Here is a 13,088-nt window from a genome sequence, read left to right on the forward strand (position 1 = left end):
AATTTCAAAAAACAAATTTTGCAGGCGGCACGGTGGCGCAGTGGGTAGCGCTGCTGCCTTGCAGTTGGGAGACCTGGGGACCCAGGTTCGCTTCCCGGGTCCTCCCTGCGTGGAGTTTGCATGTTCTCCCTGTGTCTGCGTGGGTTTCCTCCGGGCGCTCTGGTTTCCTCCCACAGTCCAAAGACATGCAGGTTAGGTGGACTGGCGATTCTAAATTGGCCCTAGTGTGTGCTTGGTGTGTGGGTGTGTTTGTATGTGTCCTGCGGTGGGTTGGCACCCTGCCCAGGATTGTTTCCTGCCTTGTGCCCTGTGTTGGCTGGGATTGGCTCCAGCAGACCCCCGTGACCCTGTGTTCGGATTCAGCGGGTTGGAAAATGGATGGATGGATGGAAATTTTGCAGTAACCATTTTTATTAGGCCATCTTCAGGTGCAAAACACCTGCATTATTATCATTCTTTAATTTAATATTATTTATTGTATCAGTATGCTGCTGCTGGAGAATGTGAATTTCCCATTGGGATTAATAAAGTATCTATCTATCTATCTATCTATCTATCTATCTGTCTATCTATCTATCTATCTATCTATCTATCTATCTATCTATCTATCTATCTTGTGTTCGATGTTCTAATAGTGTGGTCTTTTATAGTTTTTGCACTGTGGTTGTGTTACTTATGTATTTTCCTAATGCCCGTGAGAAAACGCACGCCTTTTCTGTTGTAGACTTGTGTAAAGATACATTTACAAATCTGCATAATTTTTTAATTGGACCGATCCAGGTGAGCGTTCCCTGTCAAGCGTCGGCTTGTGCCATGCACCCATATGCTACACAGCTCTGGATTAGCTTATGCGATTTTGGAAATGAATCAATCATTTCAGAAAATACGTAAATGTTTGGGAGCAGGAATACACGTACGCATCTATACGGGGTTATATGGTAATATGTGGGTACAGTAGTTTGATTTGGTTAAGAAATTTGCCTGCATGAAGACATACGTGTCTCATTTTTACCGCGACATTTTCTTACTTACTGTTTAAATGTACGAAAATTTGAGCTTATCATAAATGCAATTATAAAATCATTTGCAAAAAAAGACTCGCTCTCCAACATTCTTTTCAATCTGGACTTTCTGGCTTGTACATGGACACCTCTTCCTGGACCCTTCATTTTCAAGATGGCTGAGTGGCTAATACTTGTGGGCGTGGCGATACACACTAGGAACAAATTCATTTAAAAAAAAAAAAAAAAAAAAAAAGCACCGACCCCTGACGTCAGGTGTTCAGCGGGCGCTTGGACCTGAAGCAACTATCAGAAAGTTTGCGGCATCGTTGGAAGTCGGACGCTTTAAGCATGCAGCAGGACAATCATATTCTGTACGTACCATTTTCCTTTAATGGAACAAGAGAGTTAATTTAGGTTTTTAAAGAGAAAAATAACTCGTCCCGTAGTGCCGAATTGTTTCAGTTCTAGTTCACTGCTAACTAGTTGTAGTTTTAGGAATTTAAAATAAAAACGATTCATTTTTGATGCTGGTTTGCCTGACGTTGAAGGAGAATATTGTAACAATTAGGGCCGTTTTTGTAATGTTCAATATTATCTCTTGGTCTGAAGCTGAAATACCGTACGTTGTTTAAAATATATTATAATATTAGTTTTTATTGTGAAATCAAGTAAAGTCGCATTGTTACGTGAGCTGAAAAGTGTCCCTCTCTTGCTTTTTGTTTTTAGTTGATTTTAAATCTTTTACTTATTTTTTTATAAATTCGAAAAATACGTATATGTGTTGTCGTGATTGGCTTCTGCTGTCCTGAAATGGATTAAGAGATTAGTTGTAAGCTTTTACGGAATTATTATTGTGATTGACCATGTGTACTGGTATATAATTTTTTTGATCTGTATAAGCATTACCAAATCATGCAAGTGGCGTTGATATAGCAAAGTGTTACGATAATACATAATTAACTGTGTTTGCTTTAGTATTATTTTCATATTGTATCCTGAAAAAGAGCTGTATGCTGCAAGTCTGTAGCCAGCATGAATTATCACAGTATATTTTGCAAACTCACTCCTCTTGGTTTGTGACCCAGCCCTGTTACCCACTGTGCATCCCTGCACTGTTTGAGAGTAAAGACCGTTAACCATCAGTTTCCCAGTGTTACATTTAACCCTTATCATATGCAGCTTCTGACATTTAGCACTCTGGCCAGGGATTCCAGGAAATGATAGCGAACAAAGAGGTATGGTAGCTGTGATAAAATAGTTTGAAATTCTGCTGTCTTGTTGAACCTGGACATTTGGTGTTTGAAATACATTATAGTTCTTAACTGGTAATATCTGTACTTTAACTGTGAAAAGAAAAAAGGAATTGAATGAAATACAAATAATATCAAAGTATTCATTTTAGATACCCAAAGTTATTTATATTTGAAAATTAATTAAAAATAGGGAAGCAGAGTATAAAACAGTTGTTAGAGTTGTTGCCACTCTGCTCCAGAGTCCAGTTTTTAAAACAATCTAGATGAGAATGGGCTTTTCAGCCCATAAAAGCTCACCAGTCCTATCCACTTAATTCTTCTAAAATAACATCAAGTCTAGCTTTGAAGGCCCTTAATGTCCAACTGTCTACCACACTACTTGGCAACTTTTTCCATGTGTCTGTTTCTCACTGTGAAGAAAAACCTTTTAATGTTTGTGTGAAATTACCTTTAACAAGGTAACATTTTAAAATCTCAGTCCACTGTACTAATAATTCCCTTCATAATTTTAAACACTTCAACCATGTCACCTCTTAATCTTCTTTTGCTTAAACTGAAAAGGGTCCGCTCGTTTACTTTTTCCTAATAACTCATCCCCTGCGGTCTGGAATCAGCCTAGTTGCTCTTCTCTGGACTTTTTTTAGCATTGTTATTTCTTTTCTGTAGCCTGGAGGCCACAACTGCACACAGTACTCCAGGTGAGGTCTCACCAGTGTGTTATAAAGTTTGAGCATAACCTACTGTGACTTGTACTCTACACATTGTGCTATATAACCTAACATTCAGTTAGCCTTCTTATTGACTACTGAAAGGTGTACTTTCAATTTTCAGACCTCCCATTGTGTATTCAAACCTAACATTTTTACTTTTACATACATTAAATTTCATTTTCCACAAATCTGCACAAGCCTGTATGCTGTCCAGGTCCCTCTGTAATGACTGAACAAATTCGAAATTATCTGTCAATCCACCTAGTTTGGTATCATCAGCAAACTTAACCAGCTTGTTATTATTTATATTCTTATCCAAATCATATATATATAGTAGTGGCCGTAGCCCTGACCCCTGAGGAACAACAATATTAATATTACCAAGGTTCCTTGTACCATTGCTCTCTGCTTCCTGTGTATTAGCCAATTCTGCACCCATCTACAAACTACATCCTGAACTCCCACTGTATTTTTAATTACAATTTACAATTTTTTAAGTTGGAACTCTTTGTATGGAGTTTGCACTGTCTTCCCGTTTTGGCATTGGGTTTTCTCAAGTTTGTTCTTGCACCCTAATATGTTTTAACTATACTCTGTACATGGGACAGTAATACTGCTAGGCATGGGTAAGATTGATTACAGACTGTAAATTGTTTAGATGTGACTGTGGATGTATGGGTGAATGCACACTGTGACGAGCAGGTACTTAATCCAGAACTGGTTTCTGTTTCATGCAGAGTTACTGGAATAAGTTCCAGGTTCCTTATGACTTTATTATGGAATAAGTAGTTTCAGAAAATGAATCCCACTCACTTTCTACCTAATCACTGCAGTAGTGATGGCAAAGGCAACACACAAAACAAACAATAAGTCCAGCAGCGTTTTCTTACTGTTCCAAGGAAATTCACAGGTGGTCCCAAGCCACATGAGAAAGATACTTTTTTTTTTTTTTTTTGTTAAACATTGTCCTGCATCTTCTACTGGGGTGCCTGGCTAATATTCTTTCAAAGGTGTCCGGTGACATCCTAACTACATACCCAAACCTCATTGACTATTTTTTTTTTCTTTCTTTTTTTGATCGCAAGGAGCAGTGTTAGTTCCCATAGTTATTACATTAAGCTCATCACCATATCATGTAGAGTAAGTGCAAGAACCTCTTATCAGCTGCTTATACTTGGTCTGTCTTTAGGTTATTCCTTAGAGCTGGGAAAATCGCTGAAAAATAAAAACCGTTACTTAAACCAGAAGTCAGTTAATTTAGAACTCTTTTGTTTAACACTCTAAGAAGGGACACCAAGCTCAGATAATATTAAATGTGAACCAGTAGGACCATATCCTAATAATATTGTATAATGTGTTTTTGTATTAAAAATGTAAGTATCGTTGCCTGTTTGCTAAATAAAACTTTCTGCTTCCAAAGAGTTTTTTTAATTCATAGGAAAATATAATTTTGTGTGAGCACTGATAAAGATCCATACACAAAAGTAGGGTAGGATTGGAGTCAGACTTAACCAGTAGGTTACACAGTTATGTTGAGTGTAGTGCACTAAACAGTGAATCTGATTTGATGTATAAACTAGGAAACATTTTTAACTGAAAATGATTTCACAATAATTCTAAATTAAGTGAGAAATTTTAATAAATTTAAATAATGTTAAACCTGTCTTTTTTTTTTTCTTTCTTCAGACCCAAAGATTTTCCAGAATTAAAAAATGACACATTTCTACGAGCTGCAAAAGGACAGGAGACCCAGTATGTTCCAGTGTGGTGCATGAGACAGGCAGGCAGATATCTACCAGGTATGTGTTTAACATCTAGTTCTAGTTGCAGTGTTTATGTATGTGTATGTGTATATATATATATATATATATATATATATATAATACACACACGGGAGAATCAAAAAGTAAAGGAAGTTAACTTTAATACCGGTACCTGTGAGCAGATGAGCGTAACAGTTCCTACACTTCTCCACATAGTGTTCCTTGTAGGTTCATGCACTTCTTGATGCATCAGCTTTTATCCATTGTGGTTACCACACAATATTCAAATTGCCTTTACTTTTTGATTTACCCTCATACCACCACATGTGTCTCAACATTGTACGACTTGTCACTTTTCCAAATATATCTTTGTGAATGAAATAATTTCCAGATTATTTAAAATACTTAGCATTGCTCTTTAATGTATTTAAAAAAGTTGAAATACAATGAAGAATAAAAAGTTAAAACAACAAAAGTAATGGCCAAGCATTAATTCAGAACAATTTCATTCATATAAAGTCTACAGTATTCATCCATTTCCAATGTACAGTTACAACAGAATGAACTGCCTTTTTGATGCATTTATGAACTGATTCAGCACAATAAGTAATTGGATTAATAAACACTTTGGGTTTTACATTATGGGCATACTGGGTTTGTCGTCTCTCTCATATTTTGGCAAAAAGGTGTCTTTTGAAAAGGGTGTTTACATATTAGGTCAAAGATTTGATCTCTGTAGTTCTCAAAACATTAATGGTCTTAAGAATCGCTTTAGTCAATGGGTGGGCCTCTCTGGCAGTGTCTTAAATTGGTTTGAATCCTACCTGGCAGGGAGAAAATTCTTTGTTAGTTGTGGTAATTATAATTCAAAGACACATGATATCCTATTTGGTGTTCCACAAGGCTCTATCCTGGGTCCGCTGCTCTTCTCAATCTACATGCTTCCATTAGGTCAGATTATCTCGGGACATAACGTGAGCTATGCACCACCATCTACCGAAAGCACCATGATGTTCCAACAATGATGGATGGATTATAAGCCAGAAGTCTGTATGACCATCAGCATCAAGTGACTCCGTGAGAACCCTAACTACAAAGAGGACTATTTCATTTATATTAGGTAGAATGCCCAGAGGGGACTGGGCGGTCTCGTGGCCTGGAACCCTTACAGATTTTATTTTTTTCTCCAGCCTTCTGGAGTTTTTTTTTTTGTTTTTTCTGTCCACCCTGGCCATCAGACCTTACTCCTTTTCTATGTTAACTAATGTTGTCTTATTTTAATTTCTTACTTTGTCTTTTATTTTTCTTCATTATGTAAAGCACTTTGAGCTACTTTTTGTATGAAAATGTGCTATATAAATAAATGTTGTTGTTGTAGGACACAACAGATATTTGAAGATCATCTAAACTTGCTAATTATTTAACCCTTTATGCCCTAAAGGGTTTTTGTTGGTATTGTGCCTAAATTTCATACCCAAAAATGAACACAAAAAGCTAAAGAGTAGTGAGTACAACACTTCAAATTTTAAAATATAGTGTTCATATGAATACAAACCTTTGTTTTAAACCAATATCAAGTAAATACTAGGACTTTTTCCCTGAATAATTGGATTTTACAGTATTTAAGACGTTTTATGATGCAGAACCCTGAAGTCAATTTTTTTTGTGTTCCAATCTGTCAGTTATCACTGTACGAAGTTTAGATGTCATCCTGTATTATTGCAAAGTTATTTTGAAACATTTAGTTTCTTGCACCTAAACAATTTCTCTGTAGTTAGTTATATTTTAGATTTAGAAAAAAATATACACACAAATACACACTACATATCACTCTGAAGCAACAAATAATTTATAACTGTGAACATATAATTATGTACTCATCCAAACCAGATGCTTTTACGTGTTCCCAAGGCACGATGCAAACTCCGAGGTGATTTGGCTTTTTCAGTTGCAGCCCCAAAACTCTGGAACGATGTGCCATTGCACGTTAGGCAGGCTCCTTCACTAGCTGTCTTTAAATCTTATTTAAAAACACACTTTTACTCTCTGGCTTTTAACCCAGTACGATATGTTGGCTATCTGTATACTTTTTATTATGAATGTCATCAGCTATTATGTGTTTCTGTTTCATTTACCCTTTGGTTATTGTGTGTCTATGTTGGGTTTTTATTGTACAGCACTTTGGTCAGCCTTGATGTTGTTTTTAAAGTGCTTTATAAATAAATAAATCCAAAGCTTTACTTTCAGAAATATTTTTAATCCCAGTCTATGAAATAATTTCTGTTTATCACTAGACGCAGAGTAACATTTTTAGCATAGGGGTTTTTGTTCTGCAATTCACATATCTTCTCTGGTTTACCTGGAAACCGTGGAATGGAACAAAGTTATTTGATGGGGAATGGGTTGTAGGGGGTCCCCCACATTAAACTGGTAGTGGGTATGTTGCTGGTACTCTAAGTTGAAACTGGAAGAGTTCTGCTCAGGAAACTGACATAGGTAGAGCGTGCAGCAGACAACCCCCAGGTATGGTAATAGAACCCATAATGCTTGAACTGTAAAACTGCCTGCTGTGATGATTCAAAGTCATACTATGAGCAATACTTAAAAATCAAGCATAGCATTGAATTGTTCAAAATTGTGATCAGAATCTGACTCAAGATCTTTGTTTCATATTACTAGCATTCTGTTACTTGTCTAGGTCTTCCTCAACTGTCTGAGGAAAACAGTTCACTACTACAAACTTCCAAGATTTTTTGCGCATCAGTTAAACAATCCCCATATAGTCCGACAGAAGCTGTGTGTGTAATGGTGTGTGAAGAAGAGCTGTTGCCATTTATTTTCTGCCTTTTACACACAGCTGTGATATGTAATATGAGTGACCAATCATATACAACCATACATCATTGGAATGCTCTAAACCTCAGCTTTCCAATGTTAATGAACCTTTCACTGCGCATTGCTTGACACAGATGAGACCTTTGATTAAAGCAGATGCATTCATCTGTGACACACTGCTTGCCTCAGTATGTATGTATGCAAATCGCATATTTTAATGATGAAAGAGAGTGGACAACATGGAAACTTGTGATTTATATTAAAGAAGACACAGTTTGGTATGTAAAAATACCCTTATTGCTTTTGATTGACTTGTGGGTTAATTGCAGCATGCACAAACAACTCTGAAAAGGTATTTTTTGCAAGTGTACAGTTTTTTCACCACTTCTTCTCATTCACTTCCAGACACTCAGCCCAAATAAAGTGTGAAACATTTGCAGAAGGGTTTGTAGCAAAAACAACTAGGGAGCTACATAAATGTCATGTTAATGAGCGGAAATCAAGAATATTTGTTTGAAAACAACAGGAATTTGTGTGTGTGGTGGGGGAAATAAAAGACTGCAAAGATATGAGAAATTGTGATGGAACACTTATATAGCATACATATATGAAAAAAGTTCAATTTTATCAATTAGAAAAAATGAAATTAAAAAATGATACAGAACAGAGTTAACAAGTCCCATCAGTTATGGCAAGTAATCGAAGCCTTGATACTGCAAAGCATCCCCACACCATCATTCTACCACTACCATGTTTGACTGCTTGTATAATGTTCTTACGGTGTTTGTGTTTACTTAAGGCTAAATATAATGGGACCCATGTAATTGAAAGAGTTCCATTTTTGTATCATCTGTCCCTGGAACATTCTGATAAAACTCCTGACAAATAACAGATGACCATTTATGTTATTCTGGATTAACAGTGGTTTCTGCCTTCTTATGCTGTCACATTAGGCAACCTTTCCAGTTCTTTTCAGTACCTTTGTTCTTTGTATGTATTCTCTTTTTCTTCTGGATCCTTTGTGAGCGACATCCTAAGTGTATCCTCTGCAGCGACAGCACATGTCTCATGATTTTCAGATAGTGGTGGAGTTTCGTCCTGGAATTTGGGCCTAGATGTTGGAAAAAATGCTTTAAAAACTCTTTAGTTTACTTCTGTATAGAAAATGGTTGAGATTCTTAAATAAGCTAGTGATACATCAGAACAGTCTTAATGCATCTGTTACTGATTGATGTATTGCTGATTAAAGGAAATGTGGTTTCTTATTTTGTTGTGATATTTTATAACCAATACTGACTGACATTTTGTCTCTTTTATAAAGAGTTCAGAGAGTCAAGAGCAGGAAAAGACTTCTTTGAAACATGCCGGACACCATCTGCATGCTGCGAGTTGACATTACAGGTAGAATATCTAGCTAATTGCATTTAATTTTCAAATGAAATTGTACAATACATTTCATTATTAAAGTTCTGAATCATGTTTGTAACTTTGCTACTGACAGTAAATTTTGGAGAAAGTTAATTAGTTAGTAGCTTTGCACTATCCTCACGTTGTTAGGCTACTGCTGTTGAGATTTTTTACAGGTGACAGAGATAGGGAACATGCATTTTCTTTTTTATTTTATAAACAGAGATTTGAGTTTGAGAATAGTTGTAATAGATGTAACACAACTGTATATATATAAAAAAAAGGTTAAATGCTAGTATAATTTTGAAATTTAACTACAAATTTGCAGGTGTATTTGACTAGGTCTTTACAGTGAGCAATCATTATTATATAGAAAAGAATATGTTAAAATTTAAAGTAAATAATAAACTGGGTAGGGCTGTCCAGAACGTTTTGCAGCACAACGTTTATTATTGCTGGTAATTTATTCTAGGATCGTTTGAACATATTATACTATGAGAACTAGATGTTACTTTCTATGTAATCTCCATCAACTTCAGCGGCCTTCTGCCAGTTTGAAACCTGTATCCCCTTCTTGTAGCAGTTTGAATTCTGTACATGTAGTCACTTCTACAGTAACTTCATAATCATGCCAAAGTACGTTTCCATGGATAGTATGGGACCTTTGAGGGCTCCAAAGAGATTGAAATGTGAAGCCGTGGGGTGTCATTTATAAAACTTTGCTGTAGATTAGAGCATGAAAGAGTGTGTACATCAAAATAAAAATCCAGTTTATAAAAACGGGTGTAGGCACATTTCTACTCCGTTCAACCTTTATAAATCACAATCATCTTGTAAATGTGTGTAAATGTTCTAATTTTTTAAAAGAGTTTTTTTTAGGCTTTTGAACACATACTTTATAATTGATACATAATGATTGCTAGGGAAAAAAACATAGTTTATTCTGATGTTTTTCTTAGATTGTTTAAAATGACAGACGTCCGATGATAAGGTATAATACTCTTACAACAGAATAGGTTAGTACCAATTTTATCATTTTAATGTCTCGATAAATTATTTATGTTAGAGTGGTGTAGCTGTAGTCTAAATTTAGCTTTGATTCGTCCCTTGTGAAATTAAAACAAGTTTATGTTAGAGCCCTCAACCAGCAATTTATAATGTTTCATATTTAAATGTAAATCAGTATTAGCACATTTTAAAGTTGTAATAGACATTGATGTGCTATTTTCACATCAGATTATTATAAATTTTTTACACAAGCAAAATGTATATACGTGTGTATGGTTTAACTCTTTTAGGGCTAATTTTTTTTTTGTTTCTTTTCTCCCAGGGCTGAATATTTTTCCAAAAACTAACATTTTTAAAAAAAGAACACAAAGCAATTGTTTAACATATCAAATCAACAAAAAATATTTCCTTTTGACAAATGTTACTGTCTTGCATGTTGCATGAGCCTGCATACTCTATGATTTCACATACATATCACATACATTTTACACAGCAAAGTCTGATCTCGCTCAAAGCAGCCAATTTCAGTCATTGCCACATTGCACTCCTTACAATACGTGTTGCTTTGGTGCCTATTTTTCAATTGTCTGTTGCTGCACTTTCTAACATATATTGTTAGTGTGTACTGTAGAGAGACAAGTCACCCATTTGCCATCATGCCATGCCACTGCCACCAAGTTTTCTGCCAGCATGAAAACGTATTGTCACCTCTTTTCATCTTCTGAAACTTTATGAACTTTATGTATGGCATTATAGCCTGGCTCACCCCATGGGATTTGCTTCTGTTTATTACAGAAGTGAATAAAACTTTGCAGCAGCACGTACCTAAGCCACCAGGGGACAAAACACGTTTGGACCAATGCTCCCTGAAGTTATATCACCAATTCTGTCTCATCTCTATTTGTAATGCCACAGCGCGCTTCATCTCGTCTTTCGTTGTGGGTTTCCACTTTGAAAAACGAGAATGCGATGCAAACGCAGCCCGCGATTCAAAAAAAATCTCTGCCTACCTGTTTGTCTCGTCTGACAGTAGCTGAAAAGCAGCATCAGGAGACAGCAGCCTGAAGTACAGCAGCTGGTGATCTGTCGTGTCCAACAGCAAGCCATGCCGTGTTGTAAACTCCGGTAGCCAGATCAGCTCTCAACGGATCAATGTCTGTGTATTTATCCCATGCGAACCTTGCCGTAGATGCATCGGCTGTGCGAAGGCACGCAACTGGCAGCAGATCCGCTGGCGCGGCATCGGCTGGTGTCTGATCAGCTGATGCCTGCTTCTAACTCTCTTGCTCGATCTCCTGATCACTGCCAATAAAGTCCGATTCTGAAAAATCAAGAGTCCGACTCCGCGATAATGCGCAAATGCGCATAATGCGAGTGTTTTCTTTTCTGCACTTGCTTCGCTGCCTTTTCACATGTCGGTGCCATCTTGCCTGTTTACATTTCGCAACTCACGCACACGCAAGGTTTATTTGCCGAGTCAACGAGTCTAGCATTCCTCCAAGCACAGAGGGAATGCCTGTGACGTGACAGTGAGATTTGTCGCCATTAACAGCTGATTGTCGCCCTCTATCCCTGGATGTCGACTTTTGTCGACATGCGCCCTCAACCCCTCCTGTCGACAAAAGTCGACATCCGCCCTAAAAGAGTTAAGCAATTTTAAAAGTTCCATGTTAATTAGAAAAAAAAAACAAACCCTGTAATGCTTGTGTCTTCTTAGTTTTTGTTATAAGGAAATTGTCCTTTTATTCATGGAACTTCACTGCAGGGATCACACTCCTCACCCTCCCTGGAGAAGTCTATTCGGGGGTCCTGGAGAGGAGGGTCCATCAGATAGTTGAACCTCAGATTCAGGAGGAACAGTGTGGTTTTCGTCCTAGTCGTAGAACAGTGGACCAGCTCTACACCCTTGGCAGGGTCCTGGAGGGTGCATGGGAGTTTCGCCCAACCAGTCTACATGTGTTTTGTGGACTTGGAAAAGGCCAGATAAGGGCTGTTTGGTCCCTGTACAACCGGTGTCAGAGCTTGGTCCGCATTGCCGGCAGTAAGTGAAACCCGTTTCCGGTGACAGTTGGACTCTGCCATGGCTGCCCTTTGTCACCGATTCTGTTCATAACTTTTATGGGCTGAATTTGTAGGCACAGCCAAGGCTTTGAGGGGGTCTGGTTTGGTGGGCTCAGGATTGGGTCACTGCTTTTTGCAGATGTCCTGTTTGCTTCATCAGGCCATGATCTTCAGCTCTCTCTGGATCGGTTCGCAGCCGAGTGTGAAGCAGTTGGGATGGGAATTGGCACCTACAAATCCGAGACCATGGTCCTCAGCTGGAAGAGGGTGGAGTGCCCTCTCAGGGTTGAGGGCGAGATCCTGCCCCAAGTGGAGGAGTTCAAGTATCTCAGGGTCTTGTTCACGAGTGAGGGAAGAATGGAGCGGGAGATCGACAGGCGGATTGGTGTGGCGTCCTCAGTGATGCGGGCTCTGCATCGGTCTGTCGTGGTGAAAAAGGAGCTGAGCCATAAGGCAAAGCTCTCAATTTACCAGTCGATCTACGTTTCTACCCTCATGTATGGTCATGAGCTATGGGTAGTGACCGTAAGAATGAGATCGCAAATACAAGCGGCTGAAATGAGTTTCCTCCGCAGGATGTCTGGGCTTTCCCTTAAAGATAGGATGAGAAGTTCAGTCATTCGGGAGGAGCTCAGAGTAAAGCCACTGCTCCTCCGCATCGAGAGGAGTCAGATGAGGTGGCTCGGGCATCTGATCAGGATGCCTCCTGGACGCCTCCCTGGTGAGGTGTTCCGGGCACGTCCAACCGGGAGGAGGCCCTGGGGAAGACCCAGGACACACTGGAGGGACTGTGTCTCTCAGCTGGCCTGGGAACACCTCGGGATTCCCCCAGAAGAGCTAGTAGAAATGGCTGGGGAGAGGGAAGTCTGGGCATCTCTGCTCAAGCTGCTGCCCCCGCGACCCGATCTCGGATAAGCGGAAGAGGATGGATGGATGGATGCATTTCACTGCAGCTGAATGTTTAAGTTCACATTTATTATCCTGTGTAATAGTACAGTCAAATTCTTACTTGTATGTTTCACCAACCTGTAATGTGTCATAAGAGAT

The 13,088-nt window shown here is 38.3% G+C and overlaps 1 protein-coding gene across 1 annotated transcript in view; it reads left to right on the forward strand.

Moving 5' to 3' along the window:
* The first annotated feature begins 1,223 nt into the window (after positions 1–1,223).
* Positions 1,224–13,088, forward strand: part of urod (uroporphyrinogen decarboxylase) — a 28,595-nt gene continuing 16,730 nt past the window's right edge. Inside the window, exons 1-3 of the mRNA XM_028811248.2 lie at positions 1,224–1,375; positions 4,654–4,766; positions 8,887–8,966. Coding sequence (XP_028667081.1) covers positions 1,353–1,375; positions 4,654–4,766; positions 8,887–8,966 — 216 coding nt within the window. The 5' untranslated portion in view covers positions 1,224–1,352. The remainder of the gene's footprint in view (positions 1,376–4,653; positions 4,767–8,886; positions 8,967–13,088) is intronic.

This window comes from Erpetoichthys calabaricus, chromosome 10, assembly GCF_900747795.2.
Source record: "Erpetoichthys calabaricus chromosome 10, fErpCal1.3, whole genome shotgun sequence".
Classification (NCBI taxonomy): Eukaryota; Metazoa; Chordata; class Cladistia; order Polypteriformes; family Polypteridae; genus Erpetoichthys; species Erpetoichthys calabaricus.